Source organism: Delphinapterus leucas, chromosome 2 (assembly GCF_059928025.1).
Source record: "Delphinapterus leucas isolate spDelLeu-1000000601 "Yukka" chromosome 2, BTC_Dleu_Yukka2, whole genome shotgun sequence".
NCBI classification, from domain to species: Eukaryota; Metazoa; Chordata; class Mammalia; order Artiodactyla; family Monodontidae; genus Delphinapterus; species Delphinapterus leucas.
This window is the reverse complement of record NC_143130.1, coordinates 84441412-84466954: the sequence shown is the minus strand read 5'-3', so window position 1 is coordinate 84466954 and position 25543 is coordinate 84441412. Positions and strand designations below refer to the sequence as shown.

Sequence of the window (25543 nt, the reverse complement as noted above, 5' to 3'; positions counted from 1 at the left end):
TCAAACATTTGGGGTTATTTTAAATTGTTTAGAATTCAACTTCCCTAAAATAAACACCTAAGGTCCAAGTTACAAATTTAAAACTAAATCTCTTATTCAAGAATTAATTTTTGAAAATATGCCAGATATTGCATGCTTTGAGTTTACTTAAAAAAACTCACATAAAAACAAAAATTATGTCAATAGCAAAAATAAACATGTTTTTAGTTTACTAGGATATTGACTGCTTACCTCTCGTTTAACTGAAATGGCAGCTTTAGCGACTATCAAATGCTTACCAGGAATGATATTAATCATCTTCCCAACACTAAGGTGGACATTATCACCCCTTTTTCAGATGAGGAAACTGAGGCTCAGAGAGACAATATTTCTCACCTAATGTCACAGAGCTAGGGTGAAGTCAGCGTGATGCCAAAGCGAGGTTCTTAACCATCACACTCAGATCTATAAATTTATTAGTAAATGTAGAGTGGGGAAACTTATATGTCTCAAAATAAGAAGATTAACTGTACAGGTCGCAAGTCAAAGACAGCCACAAATTTGATTCCCAGATGATTCAGCTGGTGGTGTCAACCAGCCACAGTACTATGATACAAATCTATTTAGAGAAAATCCACTTTACACTAAGTATTTTCTTTACATTAGTGAGAATCAATATGCTGGACAAAAGAATTTCAGAGAAATTTTATAATCCTAATACAATAAATTCATTTTTATTCATTTTTTCTGCCTTTTTCCATATTAACACTTAGCTATTAAATGTATCAAAAAATAAAATGTTTTCCCACTAGAAATTTATTTTGAAGGTATTTAAATTTTTTCAATTAAAATTTGGATAAAGTGATTTGCAAACATTGTACATGTTTTGCAAGTCTAAACATAAAATAAGAGAAAAACACTTACAGGACTGGAAAGAAGAGGCAATCCAGTTCGAGGATGAAAGGCTCTGGTTGAGGTTCCATCCAAGGAATGAAAATTATGTTTCTGCCAGACACTTGAGTGTTTAAGTGGTATAGTTCTCTGCTAGGAAAAGATTTAGATTTTAATGGCAATATTTAAAATTTTTTTGTTTTTAGATTTATTCTTAACATGTACTGAGGTATTACATCCTTGGTGGTAAAGCTAACAACCTATATAACTATCTATACACACACACATATATATATATACACTTTAATCAAAAAACAGTGTTTAAGAGTTTTTTCTAAGATGCTGAATAAACTCAAATATTCTAAAAAAAGTATGTCCAAACACAATTGCCTTATCAACATATTTATCAAAACTCAGTCTGGGCTTCCCTGGTGGTGCAGTGGTTAAGAATCCGCCTGCCAATGCAGAGGACAGGGGGTTCAATCCCTGGCCCGGGAAGATCCCACATGCTGCGGAGCAACTAAGCCCGTGCAGCACAACTACTGAGCCTGCGCTATAGAGCCCATGAGCCACAACTACTGAAGCCCGTGCGCCTAGAGCCCGTGCTCCGCAACAAGAGAAGCCACCGCAATAAGAAGCCCTCGCACCTCAACCAAGAGTAGCTCCCGCTCACCACAGCTAGGGAAAGCTCACGCACAGCAATGAATACCCAATACAGCCAAAAATAAAAACAAATAAATAAATAAGTTTATTTAAAAAAAAAAACTCAGTCTATCATCTAGTAAGCTAACATTCAATTCTTTTAATCTGTGAAAAAACTCACAGAAAAAATTAGTAAAATATTCTAAAATATAAAACTATGTCAGTAGCAAGAGCCATTCTCAGAAAATATAATTTGGTACAGCATGATACAAAAATTTAAATGTGAATTTTAAAATATACTTAACACAGTCACAGTATTATGTTTTTGAAGTGATATAAGAAATAGACTAATTCTTAAGAATTTAAAATGGCAAGTTTATACCCAGAAATAAAAAATGCATAAAAACACATGAATAAAAATCAGAGAAGAATAATTGGGGTCCTGGCTCTACCATTTACTAGCTTTATGACCTTGGGCAAGTTACTTAACCTCTCTGGGCCTAGAGTTCTCATTTGTAAACTGGAGTTAGTAATAGCACCTAACCTCAGAGCGTAGTGAAAGGATTTAGTAAGCCAGCATGTATAAAACATTCAGAAGAGTGCCTGGGCACCCAGTAAATGCTATATAATTATATTTAAAATGAGTGTATGAAAAAACAAATATTAGTGGCTTGAAAAATACCATGGTCAAAGTAAGTCTCCCTGTTAGGTACCAGAAAGGATCATGAAAAGCTAGTATTCTTAAGGCCAGGGTAGGTTTTTGTGACAATTATAGTTTTAGGAAATTGGAAACTCTCATTTGATTAAACCCACGTGTTAGAAAGAGATCGTCTGTTGAAAAATATTAATTGCAAACATGGCATACTTTTAAGACTCTAATGTCCGGCAAAGCTAATTTGTATGATAAAGAAGATGAATCAAGGTCATTCAGATTTGGATCGAGGCAGTTAAGTAGTTTTCCATATAACTGAGATATAAATTTGTGATACTTCTTGGAGAAATAAAGGAAATTTAAGCCTAATAATAATTTTCTAAAGTTAAAAAGTGATTTGGTGGACAAATAAAATGGAACTAACTTAAATATCTTTGATTTAGGTAGTGCATTAAAAGCTTACAAAATGTTTAAAGATCTATAATTTGATTATCACCACAACTATAAGCAAAAGATATTCATCGTTCTTATTTTAAAATCGAGGAGACTGAGGGTTTTATAAGTTACATGATTTATTCAGCTTCACTCAAGGACCAAATTGTCAGGACTGAAACTTGGGTATTCTGACCAACAGCCCAGTGATTTCACTATAGATATTTCTAGGCATAACACAATGGGCACACTGCTTGTAGGCCAGAGCTGCTATCAAACAATACCTTAAGCTAATGATACAAGTTTCATTTCTGACTCTTATTTACTCTCCAGCAACTGTTCACAGTATTAAAATAAACAAAAAAAGGCAACAGGAAGAATTTACCTAGCATTTGCTCTGAAGTGGGTGGGTTATTTACAAGGATGTTTATTATATCAGACAGTGAGTTTTATAGATAATGGGCATCTATCTTGAGCCTAACTAGATCTCCTGTAAACAAAGTTCAAACCATAACAAATGTTTGAGGATTATATTTGAAATGTTAGATATTACCTACCAATACCTCTTTAGTTTTCAGTCGTTCACACGTAAACAAACATTCTTTTATATTCTTCCTCTGAGAACAGTTTTGAGATATTTCATCAACTGGATCTTCTTTCTTATCCTGTTCATTGTTTAATTGGTTTGGCTTTTTGCATTTGAAACCTTCACTATCTTTATTGAGATAATTTTCTATACTATTAAGTTGAGTATTTTGTTCGCATGACTTCGGCTTTTTGGAGTCTTTATCTGAGCACTCATTTGCATGTTTCTTCAAATATCCAGACATTTCCAACACAGTAACATTTATTTTCGAGTCACTTTTTTTTGAATGATCAAACTGGTGATTGTTAAAAGATTCTGGATTATAATTTTCATTTATTATTATTTTGTCCTTATACTTATTTGTGCAAATCTGTTTGTCAATACTGTTACATTTTGAATACTGTTTATTGATTTCATTGTCAATTTCTTGTTCCTTAAATTGACACTCAGAAAGTGTGTTTTCCAATCTGATTGTGAAATCTAAGTTATCTTCTTTGCAATGAGACATATTTGAAGGATTCATTAAACCAGTGGCTTTGTTCTGTGTCTCTTGAAATGTACTTTGGATTTCACTAGGATTGTTCTGATGCAGATTTCTTCTTGTTTGAGGTTTCAAAGAAGGCTTGACATTACTATTGCATTTAAAATAACTAAAATGTTTATTAGGTGTTAAGTGTTTCCCTTCACTGATGTTATCTAACAAGGAAAATTTTGTATCAGAAATGGAAACAGAGGTGTCATCCTTGTTTTTCTTCAACAAATTTCTGTCTTCATAGGAACTCCTAAACACTTTAGAAGGAACTGAACCGGAGTCCTGCATGTTGAATGATTGCCGGGGCATGTGAGGTGCTGTTGGATCAATGTGTTCCAAGTGCTGAGCAATCCTTGCAATGACATCTTGCCGCTCCTGGAGTAAAGAGCTTATCAAAGGATTAATCTCACCAACAGACTGATCAGAATGAAGACCATTAGTAATGCAAGTGTCACTTCGAGGAGTTTCTGGTTTTACTCGAATTTTCCCTTCATTGATGTCTTCTGAGGAGGTGAGCTCTGGATTACCAAAAGAAATGGAGAACGTTTCTTTACATTTTCTCACATTTTCATTTTCTTGTGAAACCCGGAAAAGCTTTGAATTAAGTGAACTAGATTCTTGTGTATTAAGTGGATGTCCAGAAACATGTGAAGTGCTTGGATCACAATGAATCAAATGCTGAGCTATTCTTGCAATAACTTCTTGTCGCTCCTGAATTAAAGAGCCTATTAAAGGATTAGTCTCACCAACTGACTGCCAGGAACTCTGGCGGCTAGATTCACTAGAATCAATCACTGAAAATGATTTTAAAGTTCTCACTGATGTTTCATGTGACTTTTTATCTCCTATACCACTGAAGCCCAGAATATTGCCTTGAGATGTTCCATAGTCAGATTTACCACTAGTGCCCGGATATAGTTTGACATTTTTGACAGCTGCAGTATATTCTGGAGTTGTGCCATTTTTTGCATGTAATATTATGCTTTCGGGTGCCATGGTCCAAGTTTGTTTGCTACACAGACGCTGTGAACTGTTTGTACTACATTGCTCTGCTTCAGTAGAATTTCGGTGCTGATGGGTTTTAAGTTCATGGTCTTGAACTCTTTTCTCATAAAGGCCAATATTAGTGTGAATACTACAGGTCAAAACTGGATAATTAGATTGTCTGGGCAAGGACTGAACACTGACTTTCAAGGCCACATTGTGAGACACATTGGGAACAGGAAACACATGTTCAATTGGAGTTTGTGAAAAATTCCACTGTAGGTCTACATCAGCAGCACTGATTCTAGAATCACACAGAAAAAAATGGAATCAATGGATTATAAAACAAATCATTATTATGTTATTTAAAAAATGTTAAACAGTCATATACTTACCTTTGTTTGCATTAATTACTATTGAGATTTTATTTTAACCTACTTTACCATGCATGTCATTCTAACAAAACCAACATAAATAGATTATACCTGGAATGGAGACCATCTTTTTAAGAACACTATTCTATTAAAGCATTAAAGCTCAAAAATACTATAATTTAAAATTAGTTGTCAAAACAGAAAAAGGACTTTCCATTTACTACTAAATAAATGGATTCAGCTAATTCTGTTGCGCATGGTGATTAAGAGATACTCTCTATCTCACGGCCACCTGCCTAAAGAGACAGTTAAGACAGTTGTTCAGCAGCCTGTGTGTTTATAGTTTTCAGGATCTTAAAATTAAGTTTACCATTATGGAAATTCAGCAACCCAGAGAGTTTTTCCACTTTATTTATAATGGTGGTACATTCTCATTGTTAGTTCTGTGAAGTAAGCTGAAAAGTTCTCTGAAAACTATTCTACACCAGATTTAACCCAAGAAGCAAAATGCATATTGAGTCATATCTAAATTTCTCTAACTTGTTTTGAAAAACAAGTAAATTTTTTACTTTTTAATTTCAGTAAATTTTGTCCCCTTATATTTAGAAATGAAGGATATAAACTGCCTAAAAGGTAAAATGTCATTCAGTAGCTAACCACTGTAGCTGAATACACATTGTCCTTTTTCTGCCCTAGACATACCTGTAAATAATATTTCGTGGAATAGCACCATGAGAAACACTCAGCCAAGCACTTAATTGAGAAAAAAACACAAATGAGCGGACAGCCAATAGGAGAGTCTTCTCTTCAATAAATCGATCGCCACTCCTAAGGGAAGTAAAAAGGCATCATCTAAATGTCAACAAGTACAAAATGACTAAATTTTAGAAAGATAAAAGTTGAAATAAACATATCACTCAGGACATGTGCTTTCAAGAGTATAGGAGTGCATTTACCAGTGTCACTTGAAGTCACATAAGTACTAAATATGTAAATTTTACTACATAAATAGAGGAACTCAAAGATATGATATATTATTAAAATAATTTATAGAAAGTAATGGAAAACCTGATTTACAAAGGACAACTTCAAACTCAGTTCAACTTACTGTCGAGGAACTGGCTCCAATATCCATCTTTCTAATAATAATGCATCTTGCTTAATTGCAGGATCATTTAGATCAATCCCTTCTGTGGTGGGCCCATCGTCACTGTAGCAGCAATCTGGTAGTAGCATCACTTCCACCATGATTGGAAGGTTATTCTTCCACAATAATGCGACCTCAGACCTAGTTCGTCGGGCTTGGCGACACTTGGAGAAGATGGAGATAAGCAAAATGGCTCAAGAGCCCACCCAATTTTATATTTAAATTTGAAAAATACAATTGTAAAGCAGACATCTATATGAAAATGAGTTGCCTATTGCAGGGCTCAGCTCAGGCTTGTCTGCCTATTTAGGTTTCCTCATTAAACAATGCATCAGCACTAGGAGCTCTAGAGTGTGGGGATTAGTAGCAAACAACAATTATGATGCAAATTTTCTCCGGGGAGGATATCTTTGCTCTATTTTGTGGAAAAAGAACTGCCATGCCCAATGTCTGACAGGCCTCAAGATGGCCCAGCCTCGCCTCATTTGTTAATTACATCATCATTAATTAGAGGAAAGATTCATTCTAAGATCAAAATATTAAAAACTCATTTTCATTAAACACTCAAAGTAGACAACATTTTTAGAAGTTTAAAATTTTGGACTACAGTTAAGAGACTAACTGGGAGAAAAATCCTTACAGCAAATTATACGCTACATATCAAAATAAATATTTTTAACAGTATTCTACAAAAACATTAATGATAGCAAAAAGTATCCTCCCATTAAAAAGGGGAGGGATGTAAGAGGGAAAGTGATTAATGTGGGGAAAATAATTATGAACATCAATCTATTAAATAAACAAGAACACAAAGTTGATGAACCGGGGCTGAGACTAAAACTAAAGAAAAGCTAATTCACAGTAACAAAGATAATCTTAAATCTGGTGTGTGTGGAGGCAGGTATGAAACTGGCTGCCCACCTGCCTGCTGATGGAAAAGCTACCTACTGTGGCCTTTGAGAGCCTTGTTTACAGCCAAAATTATTAGCTGCAGTTCAGGATTAGTACCTTTTCTTTATGTTGTGACCAATTTTATACTTAAATGTGAACATTATAATTGTGATTTAACAAAGTCAATGACAGAATTTAAACAGGTTTATATAAAAGATAAAAAGCATTCAAAACACAATTCTCACCTGGGCCAGCTTATCACTACATTCATGTTTGCTAGTTACTGGGTAACAGGACTGTGCTGGAGGGCAATGGAAACTTTCCGTCCGACCTTTAACAGAACATTCAGGTGTTCGTCCTTCTGTTATTAACAAGGCCAGAGAGACCAAGAACTCCTCTGCATCATATTCAAAATATTCATCCAGACTATCTGGTATCAAAAGAAAGAAAGAAAGATGGGTCCTTGCCTGATTGTGAATAGCCTTGAAGAGTATGACGACGAGTGCCTATTTCTAGCCTCAGGAAGGCCTTATCAGGAAAAGAAGGAGTCTTGAGAGCCAACTTGATTGAGCTGGTATTTTAAGACCATTCAGTCCCTAAAATGACCATTTGCAATATATAAAATAACAGCCAGCACTTAGTAATGTTGTTAGGCATTGCCAGTTCTCACTACTTTCTATACATTAACTCATTTACTCCTCAAAGCAGCTCTAGAAGGGACTATTACCACCATTTTTATAGATAACCGAAGCATAGAGAGGTTAAATAACTTGCCCAAGATCACCCAGCTAGGAAGTTGCAAAGTTGAAATTTGAACCTACACAAGTCTGGTTCTAGAATCTGAGTCGCTAACTACCCCACGCATGCTTCCTTTCACTGTGGCTACAAATTTTGCCTTTATATGCTTTAACAGATGTTTGTAAAAATATAAATAATATATGTTCAACATATATTTTAACAATATATTTTGGAATATTGTGGTACAGGGTTTGTTTCCAGGAAAAGGACCATAACTTATAATAATGTGCCAAACTGGGGGAAAAAAAGAGGTCTCAACTTTCAACTTTCCTCCAGGAACCAATTAGGTCATAAGCCAAGGGTCTCCTGTGGTCTCCTGGGACTCACTGAGTTAAACCATGGTGTCCTTCAGAGGGAAGCAAAAGACATTAAAAGAAATCCATTCAGACCTTTCTCTGATGGTTCTGTGGGTTTTCAAGGCTAGCTCAGGCTTGCCATGGGCTGGCTACATGGGATGATTTTAGCTCCCGGGAGATTTCTCTGGGCTCATCCTTTTCCCTCTCTCAGACTGTGGGGTAATCCTGCAGAGCTAAGAACTGTGGCAGAGCAGTGGCTCTTACGCTATGGAAAGCTGAATGATGTCAAGATGTCAGTTACCCCATGTGAGTACCAAGGATGGTTCACAGCCTAAGTAATGTCTCATATATATTTGGCAGTATTTTTTTTTAATTATAATTTATCTCCAAAACCCTAGCAGGATATCCATTGACAGATGAATGGATAAAGAAGACGTGGTACATATATAATACAATGGAATATTACTGAGCCATTAAAAAGAAAGAAATAATGCCACCTGCAGCAACACGGATGGACCTGGAGATATCATACTAAGTGAAGTTAAGTCAGAGAGAGAAAGACAAATATCATATGATATCACTTATATGCGGAATCTAAGAAAAAAAATGATACAAATGAACTTACTTACAAAACAGAAACAGACTTACAGACTTAGAGAATGAATTTATGGTTACCTGGGGGAAGGGTGGGAAGGGGGAATGAATTTATGGTTACTGGGGGGAAGGGTGGGGAGGGGGATAGATTGGGAGTTTGGAATTGACATGTACACACTGTTATATTTAAAATAGATAATTAACAAGGAGCTACTGTAAAAAAATAAAAAACAACCCTATCAGGAAATGGCTTACTCATATACTAGAAATTACCAAGTTTAAAGTGATAAAAATTAAACTGTTATACACTGTAAAGCAACTATACTCCACTAAAAATTTTAAAGAACTGTTACGTGATGACAACCTTTAGGAACTTGTCAGGAAAAATTTATGAGTGTCTGAATTTTAATAAATAAGAATACTAAATCACAGTAGTCATTAGAAAAGTTGCATTATTAAAATTTTGATAATTTCAATCTCTAAAACCTCTGCCATAGCGCAGAATTTACTGTAGTAAAGAATATGACTAAGGAACTGGGAAATTTTATGTCATACTAAAGAAAATTTATTAGATCCAACAATACTTTGAGGACATAGCTTACTCAAGAAATAAGGTATAATTTTTGGGTCTCTGAAAACAATTTACTCTTTACAAAAACAAAAAGTGTTGCAAATCTAGACAAATACGTGCTAAGGCTTACCTACTAGCTATACATTTTAAAAGAGATAAATTATTTGATGTAAAACATAACTTCGAAAAGAACAGAAAGGATGTTATAGATTCTCACAGGCTATCAATGACAAATCATTACAGAGTGGGAATTAATCAATCAAAACATAGTCCCTCTGCCCCCAAAACCTCAATGAGGATAGTGCTTACAACACAGTCTGACTAGAAGCCATGACCAGACTAGCTCCTTTTTTGTGGCACACTCTTCTGGCTCCGGAGTTCAGCCATCTTAAAGTTCTTCATCTGTTCTCTCCAACAAAAGAGGTTAATAATTTGGCCACTGGGAAAACCTTAAATAATCAGAATGACCCATAGGTGAAACAGACTAACTTGGGAAGTAAATTCTTCATCACCAAGGCACAAACAGACTGATAAACAATTGCCAGGGGTGTGGTTGAAGGGATTTAGCTGTCAAGTGGAAACTGAATTAGACTTGCAGTGGTTCTTTCAACCTTGAGAGTCTATGAATCTCTTTTCTTCAGAAGTACTTCATAAAAAACCTAGGGGAGAGACCAGAACCACCACTTCCTTCTTGGGAGGTCCTAACCAGGAGCCCCTCTCAATCAGAACTCATCATAAACACTTAATGGTGGTGTCTCTGGATCCTTGATTTAAAACAAAAACCTAGGATACTTCAAAGCTCTGTCTCAAGGAAACAGAAGAAGGTCCTTCCTACCATTGGGCTGCTGTATATACTGTTCAATTTACTTCTAAAGCCTGCCAAGGTAGTAGATTGCACCCCCCTCATATATGGAATAAAATGGCAAGAGAAGCATGAGAACACCTGGGGGATTGCCAAAAAGAAAGTTTCTCTAAAAATAATGTCCTTTCAAACTTATGATGGACAATCTAATAATACGAATAAAAACTATTCTATGAATTTATTCCAATGAAATAATAGACCAAGTACACAGAGATGAATGTTGAAGGATATTTATTAAAATGTTTATACCAGTCAAAAATAATTGTAATCAATCTAAATGTCCAACAAAAAGGGACTGGTTAAATATACTGTGGTACAGTTTTATCTAAAATAATGATATAGATCTACTTTTGACAAGGAAAGATTATCTACATCATAAGTGAAACACAACTCTCAAAAAGAATGTTATGATCATGTGTTTGTGGAATTACACATGCATAGAAAGATATACATGCAACAAAATATTATCAGTCCTATAAAGCAAACACACAAACAGATAAACTAAATTTTAAATAAATTACTATTCTCTGACTGGCATTAGATAAATGATAAAGCCTATTAACTGAAAAATAATATGTAAATAAAAGAATTACATAGTGTCATATATTTTAATTAGAGTTATTGTTTTGTAAAACCCCTGCTAAGGAGATCATAGTCTGGTTACTCAGTAGAGGAATTTGTGAAGACACACGTAAGTAACAGCACACTGGTTCTGGTGTTGAAAAATTAGAACTTAGCAGTTTGAACACTTTTCTGCTTTGCTTTCTTTCTTTTTTTCTCTTTATAAATAATCTTTTAAAAATAATTAGGTAAGAACTAGCATCTCAAACTGATAATATGAGAAACATATGGATGAATCTGAGAAAGGGTGTTAAGAATTAGTAGAAGAGGTTATGCTCAGAGAATTGGACTCTCAGTTGATATTACCAGTATGTAGGTATGAAGATGGTGCTAAGTGCCATGCTATAATTGCAAAAATTGAGAATAATTGTGTAAATGCTTTATACTAACTGTTGAGGGATGGCTTTTCTGAGCAGATAACATTTAATTAAGCCAAGGTCTGAACAAGGAACAAGCAATTCAAAAATCAGAGGAAAGAGCATTCTGAGCAGAGGGTCTAAGGTGACAATAAAGGAGTAATGTCCCAGGAACTAAAAGGTGAGTAAGGCTGGAATGGCAGTAGCAGAGAGGGAAAGAGGTAAGAACTATAGTTTAGAATGGTGGGCAGGGACTACATCACACAGGATTTTGAAGCTAGGGCAAGGAGTTCAGATTTTATCCTAAATGCAATGGGAAGTCACTGGAGGGTTTTAACTAGAGAAGTGACATGATCTGATTTACATTTTTAAATGATCGCTCTGACTGCTATGTTGATAACAGAATAGGGGAAAAAGAATCAGAGTAGGTATACTAGTTAGGAGGTTGTTGTTTTCCAGGGTTGGGGATATAGTTTTGGGAATCATCGGCATTTGGATAGTACTTAGAGTGAAGAGTTACCTAGAAGCATGTAGAGGGCATTCATGACAAAGGCCAGAGGCACTCTAAGAAGTAGAGATCTGTTAGATGATGAACCAGCAAAAGGAGCTGGTATATGTCAAGTATGGTATCATGGAAGCTGCGAGAAAAAAAATGTTTCATGGAGGGCATGGCCAATGGTCTCAAACACTAGTGAGGTTTAATAAAATATAAACAAAGAAATGACCACTGTATTTGACAATAAGGAAGTCATTGGTGACTTTGACAATAGCAGTCTCAGTAGGTGGTGATGATGGAAGATTAGATGTGACATACATTGTCAATTATTCTGAAGGGTACAGATGATAAATACAAAAGCCTACTTTCCTAGTCCTCTCTTAACACAATGGCAATTCATGTATCACAATATAAGTATTACACATGCAAAATCATCACTCATACAAAATTGTCCCCAAATCCCAAAAGGGAATAAGAGAAGTTCCCTTCTAAGTCTATGGTACAGGGGCAGGAGATTCTCCCTCTTTATGGTCCTAAAATCCAGTGACTGAACAAGTCACTAACTTGTTCTTCAAATTTCTCTTGAAATTAAACCTTCCTTTTTAACCTCAAAACAGTTACCAAGTTAGATTCCTATTACTTTACACATAAATTACTACACCAGTCTCCTAGCTATGGTCCAGGACTCTAGGCCCTTTCTTATTCACCTTGCACCCTGATGCAGATTAATCTTCCCGAGAGCCATTCCTCGAAGTTTTTCTGTTTGTTTGTTTGTTTTACTGGCTCCCTAACTTCCTATTAAACTCAGTGTAAACTCTTAAGCCTGGCATTAGGGCCAGCGCCACTGTACAGAGGTAGCTACTCTGGCTGGGCATTGCCAGATTCTGATGTGAACACCCTCTTGAAGTTATACACTGAGGTGACCCTGCTTAAGACTCCACCCACCTCTGGTTCTTAATCTCATCTTTTACTGCTCTCTGTGTTCTACCCAAACTGCTGTCTATACCACGCTCTACTCATTTCTCACCCTGTACCACTGCTTTTTCTTTCTGTACTGCTAACTTTAGCCAACCCTCTCCCAACTGCAGGCACTTCCAGAGTTACACTAACCCATCCATTTCTTTATAAAAATATTCTTAATATTTCATAGATGTTTATCTCCTAATGGGTTAAGTTCTACATACATTGAAATATTTTTGCTTTCTCATTTATATGTTCCAATCTCATAGGTATGTGTTGAGTGTTTCTGTTTTAAGTGAGAATTGTAAAGGACCTTAGAAATCATGTGGCCTAATCTACCTTACTTCCAGATGAAGAGAGTAAGGTAAAAAGACATTAACTTTCTTGCTTAAAGTTGTATGCAGTATGCATACTGGAGAAATCCAGGTTTCTTCATTCCTAGTGCAACTTGACTTATACACCATGAGAAGTCTTTAAGCAGAGAATAAAAGACAAAGTTGACTTTAATGACAAGTGCAAAAAATAGTGGCTGTGGCTATAAATGAAAGCAACTTTATATCTGTACTATTATTTTATTAATACTAGTGACACATAAATATTTCCACTGTCAGAAGAGTACCTTCAAACACAAAAATATTCTTTGTTTTTGTTAGCCAACAGCAAAGCTTAAACTGAATTTTAAAAAATCCTCAGCACTCTATTATGAAAAAGGCAAGTGATCTGTAAACAAACATATCACGGACTGACTTTAAAAGCAGCTTTCTAGACGTGTGTGGTTTAAATTCAACCAAGTATTTCTGCTGTACATCTACAGTAACCACCAAAATTCAAAATTATGATTAAAACAATGAATATTCTGAAGTTCTATCTGAAAAACAAAGTCATGTGTATGTTTTTATAATAATCTAGCTCTTTGAAAATTGGCTATAAATTTTAATTGTCACATAATACGAACATTCAGTTAAACAAAGATGATCATTATCATCTTGAGTTGTGGAGTGTTTTATCAAGTGCTTCCTCATCTTAATTCTCATGATGTAGCACAAAGTAATAGTTAAGAACATGAACTCTGAGGTCAGGCAAACAGTTCTGCTACTTGCTAGTTGTTTGGCTTTGTACAAGTTATAGCGATACAACCTCTCTTTGCCTTAGTTTTTAAAAAATCTATTAAATGGCAATAATAGTAGTATTGACCTTCAGAGGGTCGTTAATAGGTTGTTATTTGTAAAATATTTAGAATATTGCCTGGCACATAGTGAGCACCATACTGTTTCTTTTTTCTTTTATTTTCCATCTAACGTTTCTTAAATTTAAAATAAAAATAGGGACTTCCCTGGTGGTGCAGTGGTTAAGAATCCTCCTGCCAATGCAGGGGACGCGGGTTCGAGCCCTGGTCCAGGAAGACCCCACTTGCTGCGGATCAACTGAGCCCGCAAGCCACAACTACTGAAGCCCACATGCCTAGAGGCCATGCTCCACAACAAGAGAAGCCACCACAATGAGAAGCCTGCACACTGCAAGGAAGACCCAACACAGCCATAAATAAATAAATAAATAAATAAATTTATTTATTTTACAAAATGAAATAAAACAAAAATAAATGCGATGGTATAGGTTTTTCTCTCATTTTACAGATGAAAAAACTAAATTTGTAAAATCATTTGCCCAAGGTCACAAACAGTAAGTAGAGAACCATCTGTAGGAGCCCACTTTCCACTACCAATAGTTCTTAATAATTCTCAATTATGAAAGTTCATTCTTATTTTTCATTTCACACAAAAAAGACTCATTTTTAGGGTAGAGGTTACCCTACCAACTCAGGGCATAGATTCTAGGAAGCTCCTCAGATAGACATATCTTCAAGGATTCCTGGTATTAAAAGAATTTGGACAGCTATTCCTTTCTCTCCTTATGTCTCCCAAGTTTAAAGGTTTCTCAGTTTAGATATCATGGAAAAGGTCTGGATCATGCAGTGCCAGAAAGAGCAAGAGGATATCCCACTTAGAAACATTATCCTTATAATGCTTGGCAAAACTGTACAATTTCATCTGCTTATAAATAAAATGTTTCAATGTTCTGTTTTGTGCATTCAAAACCACTTAGAGTTAAGTAAAACCAAACTTGGTCCCTCTGTCATCAAAGAAAAATAAGCAGCTTCTGTGGGCAAAACTACAGGGGATAAGTTAAAAAGTGGGGTGAGGTGGGGGGAGTCTTGGCTTTTGTATAGAATTCAGGAGTAAGAACTCAAAGGAACCTTCAAGAGTATGCATTTTCATTAATCTATAGATGAAGAAATTGGACTTCAGAGAGTAAAGTGACAGCTCAGACACACAGAGCAATATAATGGTAACGTGAGGCCTTAAATCAAGATCTCCTATGTATATAAAATGTTAAAAATCTGAGGACTTATTTCCAAGTCTCATCCAGTGTGCCTACCTAAACTCTACTCCCCCATTAGTCCAATTCCAATTCTGGCTCAGGAAAGAATAATGGATGGAGACTCAGCCTCAGGTATTTGTTGGCTTAGCATCAAGGTCATTCTTACAGCTCATTCTGTATTGGTTATCCAGCCTGTGAATGTTGATTCTGGTCCTTACTGTAAAACATCTTGATGTTTAATTTCCAATCTCTGTTTTCCTTTGAATTCTAGCTGGACTTTCCAGTTTACATGGTTACTATTCTGCAATCTTGACAGAATTTTCTTTGTTTCTCTGCTCATGCAACCACTCTGAACCCTATCTTTCACCACTGAGACACGAGGTGCTTACCTATCTCAGGGCTGTTTCCTCAATATCTATTATATCTGATAGGGATTCCTATATGCCATGGCTACCCAAACTAAACCTGACACTTTGAAAGCTGCAAAAGAAGAGTTGTGAATGAGTTGGAAAACCAAAGGGGGAAGGGAAACAGGGGTTAAAAACCTTAATAAGGAGTACACTGTTACAAACTGTGTATTTTCCGATGGAGAAACTGAAAATCTGCCAACTTTTTTCTAGTCCCTGATTTCAGTTAAATTTCAACTCAGGCGGGAAGCAGACACAGAGGGAAATCCTCTCATAAGCTTCATGTGTTCCTATTGCAATTCTTACTCTACTCTAATGGCCGATTGTCTCTAATTAGATTATAAACTCTAGGCATGCAGGAGCCAGGTCTAACACATCCATCATTCTATTACCAGTGCCTAGGACAGTGCCTGGCGTATAGGAGATGCTCAATGAATACATAAGCAAAATGAAAGAGTGGTTAAAGTGTAGTTATTTAACTAATTAATAAGATCTCAGTTGCAGATCAACTTGAGATCTATGTTAAAGTATGACCAACTCTGAAGAATTCAGGTGTTATAGGACAAGTGACCTCAGATTATTAGCCCTCTAACAAATGGCAGATTGAAGGTGCCAGGACATCAGGCAATGCACAAGAAGTTCTTTTAGCTTTTATTTTACTACGTTTTTTTTAAAAACAGAATTTAGGGCTTCCCTGGTGGCGCAGTGGTTGAGAGTCCGCCTGCCGATGCAGGGGATGCGGGTTCGTGCCCTGGTCCGGGAAAATCCCACATGCCGCGGAGCGGCTGGGCCCGTGAGCCATGGCTGCTGAGCCTGTGCGTCCGGAGCCTGTGCTCCGCAACAGGAGAGGCTACAGCAGTGAGAGGCCCCCGTACCGAAAAAAAAAAAAAAAAAAAAAACAGAATTTAACTTATTCACACTGACATTTTAATAAAGAGTTGTTAAAACACACACACACACACACACACACACACACACACCCCACTAAAATGATTATATTCATGTATGTTCCTGGGCCTCAATCATCAGTATCTCAAGAGAATTTGTTTCCTACATTCCAATTTGACAGCCGGTTCTGCCATCTGATAGTGTATTCTCTAAAATGTTGAAAGCAGGTAATTTTTGAGGGTCAGATCTTACAGATATCTTCACACTAAATCTCAGAGAAACCAAAGGAAAAGCCTTGGCTAATTCTCTAATCACTAATTCTCTATCGTTAACAATTAGCACAACTAGTATAACCAATGGAAATGGACTAAAGGAAGGCAGGCTTAGTGATCTGACAGGTGAGAATTAGGACTTTCAATTATTTTCAATGCTCCAAAATGTTTCTTAAATTTTTCTAAAACTGCTCATGTTTGTAGACATTCTAACAGGCTCAGAACTGGTGTTTTGAAATTTTCATATATATACACAAAAATTTAATTATTATGAACAAAATCAATACAAAATATTCATTCCATCATTCTTAGATATTTTAAGATTAATAGTATTTTCTAAAGCACTTTGAACTTCTTGAAACAAGGATCTAAATAACATTAAAAGACAAACAGTTCTGGTTCTAAAACTAAAAAAGAACATAAGAGAATTCTGGAAGCACAGAAGGTGCTCCTTTGATATGAGCTATGACAAGCCTGTGTACTCAGAACTGAGCCCATACTGAGCTCCTATGTTCCCTAAATTACTTACAGTCAAGTAATAAGTACTAACCCTTTTCCCACCTTTGCAAATATTGCATAATAAAAAACAGCAATCACCTACCAATTTGAATTTGTTTACCACAGCTATTAAATAAATTACAGTAACAAAAAATACAATGCTATGTAGTTTTTTAAAACACTACGTAGACTATATTAAAACTTTTAAAAAGGCATATATTTTATGCCATTTAAACTGCTCAGATGATTATATTATAGGTTAAAAGCTTGCATAACAAAGAAATATGGCATTTATGATTAGTATTTACATATCTTCCATCAAAATAGTTTTTAACTAAAAGTGCTACATAGGCATAACACAAAAGAAACAACTCTTTATAGTAGTAAAACAATTGGTGAGTTCATTAAAAAGAAATTCAATCTAATTTATGCAATACTTACTACTGAATTTTTCACCCAATTGTTAGCAGATAGATATTTTCTAGGCACAGAAGAATAAATAGAGTTCACCAGAAGCCAAGGAAGGTAAAGCTTGTACTTCACACAATTCTGCAAGGCGACTCTCTTCCCAGAGGACTGTAATTGGCTGCCGTAACAGGCATCTCCTTTTCCTCTACAATCCGAATTCCCAACTACACAAAGCCTCTAATATGTAAGTGCCATCCACATTCCCCTCCTGGCTCCTTACCAATTCAACCACAGTAATTTGTGTGGAGATAAGGAAAGCTTTAAAGAAAACAATCAGAAAAGAATAGAAGGATAAGTAACTAAGAATTGTGATCAAAATAAAGAGAAAAAAAGGAGGAAAGGGACAGGGAGAAACAAAATAGACAAAGAAGAAAGAACAAACAAGAAAATATGATGGGGCGGGGTGGGGGGGAATAGAAAAGGAAAAATAAAGTATACAGAATAAGAGTAGAGTTAGAGGAAGCTGAACAGATGAGGGACGGAAAAACTTTTCAGGGGAGCCATCACTTTCTGTCCTAATTGTTCCTTAGGCTCTTTTCCTAAACTCCCATCTTTCAAACATTGCAAAGTAAGCTTCCCTGTCTTCTCACACATGTTCTACTAGCACCCCTAAAAGGAGCCCCAAATTTGTTAGGTAGTTGTATACCCATTGATTAAAAACATTTTAAAGTAGAAAAGGCCAATTCAATCTGGATTTCAGTTCACAATAGTGTTCAAAAGGTACAGAGCTTCAATTTAGTGAGCATAAAATATTAACTGTAACCTAGGCAAGTTGCTCTCTTAATTATTTCTCTGGTAACTAAGAGATGATTTATTGTTTGATAACCATATGGCTTATAATAATTTTTCTGTTGGTTTTAGATAAATGATCTTAAAGATTAATTTTTCTAAAGGACACATAATAAGCCAAAATTATAACTGTGAATTTTAAACCTGAAATATTAAAATTTTATATTCTTCTATAGAACTGTGATGGTTCTAAACTGTGGCCTAACTTCGAGGAAAAAATTGGTTTTATGATCAAGTAAATGTAAATTCAAATACTGAGTGAATCTAGGCAAATTAAAATAATTCTTTGAGAAATTTCTGAGAAAAAAAAGACTCTGCCCTTTGATCTCTGGCATACACTGCTATGGTAGGAATTATCAAATTAAATTTCAGTTATTATTTAACCTTAAACAGCAAACCTCATGTAGTTGACAAATATTTATTTATTTATTGACAAATATTTAAAAACCCACTATAAATTCACTGCTCTTTATGGTCAGAAGACATTCTTAGTATAGTTTTCATACAAAGGGCCAGAATATAAATTAAGTAATTATTGATTTCAGGCTGTATTTCCTTCATAATGTATTTGATTCAAGGAATGCCATGAAGCATAAAACCTTCCCATCTCCAGAAATGAAATGAGGTTATATACAACATAACTAATGGTCAAAGTGAAAACTAAAATTCATGTAAAGATCTAAAAATAAAATTAACCTTTAATAACTATTTTGTAACTGCAATATGTAAAACATTCACTGCAGAATTTGATTTTACTGTTTTCACAAAGACAGTAGGATCCAGTGAGGACAGTCCTGGGCAAGTTCAGGCATGTCACTTAATTTCTTCATTTATACAATGATAATGGTAAGTGTCAGGGGAGAAAGGAACTTCTTCCCTTTACCTGGGTTGGGTCTCTGTACACAGGGAGAGCAGGACTTTACCACAGCTCTTATCTTCCACCAAGGAACATACTGGGGAGAAACGCATGATTTCTATATTCATCCATTTTATGAATTCTTCCACAAGGCCAGTAGGATGGCTGACATGACTGGTTTGATTTTGGTAGTCACTGTGCTATTTCCACTCAAAATGGAGTAACAGGGACTTGATTTACCCACACACCTAAACCACAACAAAATACAAACAACTGTTTCCAGACACTGGACAACAGACAGTGTAAGACAGTGATCTCTGAGAGAAAAATAAACAGGTGAGCTCTAAACTGCCCAACTTTGATGCCTGGAGAAAGTTTCCAGGCTGAAGGACAGGGAAGGAGAAGACAGATGGAATCCAGCAGTCTCCCTGAATCAAGCACAAAAGAACTAAGGGAAAGGGAAGTTAGGTGGCTAGAGTCACAGGGCAGAGTACCAGACAAGGGAGAGTAGCACAAAGAAGGTGAGCTCAGGAGAAATAGAGAAGGAGTGAAAGAAGAAAACTGTCAACCTGGAATTCCTGAAAAACAAACAAACAAACAAAAACCTTAGACCCAGCAAAGCTGAAACAAGTTTATCACCAACAGACCCTCACTACCAAAAATGGTAAAGGAAATCCTTGTGTCAGAAAGAAAATTAAACCATTTGGAAATCTGGATCTACACAAAGAGAACTGGAAATCATAAATATGTAGGTAAATAAAAAATAATTTATTATTTGTTTTTAAATCACTTTTAAATAGAACTGACTATTTAAAGGAAATGTTGAAGTATTTGAAGGTAAATACTTCAAAGTATTTGAAGGTAAACTGTGACAAGTTAATTATTGCATACTTTAAAGTAACTACTGAAAAAACAAACAAAACATACCCCATAAAACTAATTATAATTAATAAGTTAACAAAGGAGATATAATGAAATTATTCAAAAAAAAAACCCCAAACTGTCAATCCAAAAGAAGACAGAAAAAGAAGGATAAAGGAACAAAGACCACATGGGACAAATAGAAAGCAAATAATAAGATGACAGATTTAGTCCCATCCATATCAACAATAACCTAAAATGTGAATGATCTAATTAAAAAGCAAGGATTGGGCTTCCCTGGTGGCACAGTGGTTGAGAGTCCGCCTGCCAATGCAGGGGACACGGGTTCGTGCCCTGGTCCGAGAGGATCCCACATGCCACACAGTGGCTGGGCCCGTGAGTCATGGCTGCTGAGCCTGCGCGTCCGGAGTCTGTGCTCCACGTCGGGAGAGGCCACAGCAGTGAGAGGCCCGCGTACCGCAAAAAAAAAAAAAGAAAAAAAAGCAAGGATTATCAGATTGGTTAAAAAAGCAAGACACAACTGCATACTACCTATAAGAAATCCATTTTGAATATAAAGACACAAATAAGCTAAAAGTGAGTGCTAACACTAGCCAAAAGAAAGCTGGAGTGGCTACAGTAATCAGATGAAACAGATTCCAGAGCAAATGAACTTGCAAGTGATAATGGTGGCCATTTCATAATGATAATGAGGCCAATCCATCAAGAAAGCATAACAGCCCTAAACATTTACGTACCTAAGAAAATAGCTTCAACAAGTATAAGGCAAAAATGATAGAACTGTAAGAAGAAACAGACACATCCACAATTATATTTGAGATTTCAACACCCGCTTTTTCAATAATCAATAGAACAAGTAACAGAAAATCAGTAAGAACATAAAAATCTTGAACAGTACCATCAATTTGACCTAATTGGCATTTACATTACACTCCACTCAACAAAAGAAGAATACACATCTTTACTAGGTACACATACAACATTTACCAAGACAGACCATATTCTGGGCCACAAAACAAGTCTCAATAAATTTAAATAGTTTTAAATCATCCAAAGTGTATTCTCCAACCATAATGGAATTAAATTAGAAGTCAGTAAGAGAAAGATAGCTGGAAAATCTCTACATATTTTGGAAGTAAATAACTGGTGTGATTTCAATAGTCACTGGACCACCTCTTTACTCCGAAGTGAGGTTTCCAAGTTTATGGACTGAACTGTGTCCCACCACACCTCCCCCGACCCCCAAACTCATACGTTGAAGCCCTAACCTCCAATGTGACTGTATTAAGAGACATGGCTTTTAGAAGGCAATTAATGTTAAATGAGGTCATCAGGGTGGGGCCGTAAACCAATAGGATTGGTGGCCTTACAGGAAGCGGAAAAGAGAAATCTCTCTACCTCTCTTCCTTCCCTTCCCACCTCCCCCCTTTCCAAACACATGCACCAAGGAAAGACCATAAGGGCTTCCCTGGTGGCGCAGTGGTTAAGAATCTGCCTGCCAATTCAGGGGACACGGGTTCAAGCCCTGGTCCGGGAAGATTCCATATGCTGTGGAGCAACTAAGCCTGCACTGCACAACTACTGAGCCTGCACTCCAGAGCCCAAGAGCCACAACTACTGAAGCCTGTGCGCCTAAAGCCTATGCTCTTCAACAAGAGAAGCCACCTCAATGAGAAGCCCGTGCACCACAACGAAGGGTAGCCCCAACTCTCTGCAACTAGAGAAAGCCTGCGCGCAACAACAAAGACCCAATGCAGCCAAAAATAAATTAATTAATTAATTTTCAAAAAAGGGGAGACCATATGACCACACATCAAGAAGGCATCCATCTACAAGCCAGGAAGAGAACACTTACCAGAAACCAAATCAGCTGGCACCTTGATCTTAATACTTCCCAGCCTCCTTAACTGTGTGAAAATGAAATGCTGTTGATTAAGCCACTCAGTCTATGGTGTATTGTTATGGCAGCCCAACCTGACTAATACATCAAGGATAAAAGCCAGGAATCTGCCTCTATATTTCCTGTTCTTTGCTGAAACTCAGAGGGTGTAGTCCTGCACCTTGTTCCAGATTTCTAGATAAGGCATGCTGGAGCCAGTGCCTAAAGCCTACATGTTCTCAATTAATAAAAGAGGGAGTAAAAATACCAGGCATAAATGGGTTTCCAGAATCCTTGCACTTGGAGAACCATAGGGTGCATGCCTGGTTTAATAAAGTGATACTCTATTTCTCGTTCTATTGATACTATCAATCATGTGTGTATATACTTGCAGTTGGAAAGGAGAAATGGTAATTAGTACTATGAATCCCTAGAAATTATAACTATCCAACCATCTTACATAATTGTTGTGATGATCAGAAGTGAGGTATGCCAAACACTAATTCATTAAATTAATCTTACTCAAAGGAAAAAAATCCCCTTCTGTTCGAGGGCATGGCTACTTAATGAAGTCAAGGTGGGGGCAAGGGGAGAAAACTGAGAAAAGAGTGAGGAATAAGGGGAAAAGAAAAACAAAAGTAATGATAAATACATGTAGAATTCACTAAGTCCAACATCATATTCTACTCCCCCCTACTACCTATACATCTCCAAACCCAAATCTGCTCTTTCTCTTGAGTTCCCTATATAGTCTAACATTATCGATGCTTAACTGCCCAAGCCAAAAACTTGGCAATGGAGTCCTATAAATGGCACCTCCTAAACAGCTCTAGCCACTTTTCTTCCTCACTCTATGGCCCCTACCTATACTACCAATGGCCATATGGGGACTTCCCTGGTGGTCCAGTGGTTAAGACTCTGCGTTTCCACTGCAAGGAGCATGGGTTAGAACCCTGGTCAGGGAACTAAGATCCTGCATGCTGCATGGCGTGCCCAAAAAAATTAATAAATAAAAAAATAAAATAAAGAAACCATTAAAAAAATACATACTTAAAAAAATGGCCATATGTTACACACTAGTGTGTATAAAATAGATAACCAACAAGGACCTACTGTACAGCACAGGGAACTATACCCAATATTATGTAATAACCTATAAGGGAAAAGAATCTGAAAAAGAATATACATATATATATATGTATAATTGAATCACTGTGCTGTACACCTGAAACTTATATGATATTATAAACTATACTTCAATAAAAAATTTTAAAAAATAGCCATATGTTAAAAAATACCTCCTGTAAAATGCTATAAAAAAAATATATATGTATTTCACCAAGAGTGAACCCTAATGTAAACTATAGACTTTTGGTGATGATGTGTCAATATAGATTCATCGATTGTAACAAATGTACCACTGTGTCATGGGGTATTGATAGTGGGGGAAGTTGTGCATGTGTGGGGAACAGGGTGTATATGGCACTCTGTACTTTGTGCTCAGTCTTGCTGTGAATCTAAAACTTCTCTCTAGGGACTTCCCTGGTGGTCCAGTGGGTAAGACTCTGAGCTCCCGATTCAGGGGTCCTGGGTTCGATCCCTGGTCTGGGAACTAGATCCCACATGCATGCCACAACTAAGAAGTCTGCATGCCGCAACTAAGAAGTCTGCATTCCACGACTAAGAAGTCCGCATGCCGCCACTAAGAAGTCCACGTGCTGCAACTAAAAAAGATCCCGCATGCCGCAACTAAGACCCAGGGCAGCCAAAATAAATAAATAAATATTTAAAAAAAAACCACTTCTCTCTAAAAAAAGTTTATTAATTAAAAAATATTTCCCTTCTATAAAATGCCAGAAAAATATCCTTGGTGTTTTTTTTTTTTACTTTCTGCAGATTTTAAAAAATAAAAATCAATACTGAAAATAATCTATTCACTTATCCCAAAATTGTACTTAAGAAGTTTCCCTCAGGAAGCATGAAACATGAAGACAAAAACAAAAATTACAGGGGCTTCCCTGGTGGCGCAGTGGTTGAGAGTCCACCTGCTGATGCAGGGGACGCGGGTTCATGCCCCTGTCCGGGAAGATCCCACATGCCGCGGAGAGGCTGGGCCCGTCAGCCATGGCCACTGAGCCTGCACGTCCGGAGCCTGTGCTCCGCAATGCGAGAGGTCACAACAGTAAGAGGCCCGCATACCGCAAAAAAAAAAACAACAAAAAAAATATATATATATAGTAGAAAGCAACATAAGAAGCACAAAAGAAAATGATCAAAGCTCAGATGAGCTATCACTGTCCCAGGATCAAAAAAAAAAAAGACGTTCTGTACAAACTTAAATTAACATAGTTTATGTTTTATATTAAAGCATTTTAATGCCTGATAAGTATGAGTATACTTAAAATTCTTCAGGGTCTGAAAAAAATGTGTAAGTTACTGAAAGAAGGGAGAAACACTACTTCTGCAACATTATTTGCCATTTAACTTGTATTACAGGTAAAAAGTTAAGTGACTGAGGGAAGCACAGTTCTTATTATAACTGATATTCTCAAAGTCTACTGACAATAATATTGTTTCTCATAGAACCTCTGGTGCTGAGCTTCTTGGACAAAATTCCCCTAGACTAGATTATTGAATACCTATGTTAAATTCTGTATTTTGAGAATATGCCAGAGTAAGAGTCCTTAATGAGCAGTACAGTGGAGTATATTGTATAATGATGGCTTTCAGCATTCTATAAATACAGCAGTCTTGGAAATATCAATTTAATGTCAGTCAGATTTGTTTATAAAAGAACCCACCTACAGGAAATAACTTAAATAAGTTTCACTTACAAACTGAAGACTGCTTGGACACCTTTCTCTGGTCTGTGGTTGTGGATCCATCATGCAATTATAACACTAGTATTTACAATGCTATAATAACAGCTGACACTTCCTAAGCTCTTACTATGTGCCAGATACTGTGATGATTATTTTATCTTATTTAATCTTCACAATGATACTGAGAATACATCACACTGTTTTACCTCCAAAAATAGCCTGATTATATATGGAATGGTCATTCATATATAACCACTATTGTTAATTCATCAAATCTAAGATGTCATTAATTTTAAGATACATGACTATTTTATCTTTCATTAAGAAAGAAAAATCTGCCAATTTAACTACAGTGTGCATCAAAGTGTAAGAAACAAATTTCTTTCTGATTTCAAAGATTTAAAATATAGAAAATGTGCATGCTAAAATCAACCAAATATGGTAATCCTAAAATTATAAGTTTAATCAGAATCTGATTTAAATGCAGTTATTTCTTAATAGACCTGAAAACAAAGTAAGCTAACTAACTGAATGCTTTTCAGCCTCTTTTGAGAAGAAATCCAACCTTGGAGAATGAAATCATTTCTCCAAGAAACTTCTTAACTGAATGGGAAAAAAAGAGAGAGAGCTACAGCTGCAGGTGTTCATATGAACTGCATTCATACTTTACGCTTATATATTTTTAGTCAAACTATGTACATTCATTATTCAAAGTAAAAACACCTTCATCAAAGTGTGT

The 25543-nt window shown here is 36.1% G+C and overlaps 1 protein-coding gene across 14 annotated transcripts in view; it reads right to left on the bottom strand.

The window, feature by feature from the left end:
* The window catches only part of ATOSA (atos homolog A), an 85516-nt gene that overhangs the window by 16940 nt on the left and 43033 nt on the right, over positions 1–25543 (bottom strand). For 8 of the 14 annotated variants that reach the window (XR_016392101.1, XM_030761662.2, XM_089907194.1 and 5 more), the window contains exons 3-7: positions 7356–7540; positions 6181–6383; positions 5775–5900; positions 3154–5002; positions 904–1023 (exon numbers count right to left, since the gene is read on the bottom strand). Coding sequence is in view for 13 of the 14 variants with exons in the window: in XM_030761662.2 (XP_030617522.2) it covers positions 904–1023; positions 3154–5002; positions 5775–5900; positions 6181–6383; positions 7356–7540 (2483 nt within the window). In the remaining variant the exon portion in view is untranslated. Of the gene's footprint in view, positions 1–903; positions 1024–3153; positions 5003–5774; positions 5901–6180; positions 6384–7355; positions 7541–21958; positions 21978–25543 lie in introns of those variants that run through there. The other 6 variants (XM_089907187.1, XM_089907191.1, XM_089907195.1 and 3 more) reach the window with 5 other exon arrangements.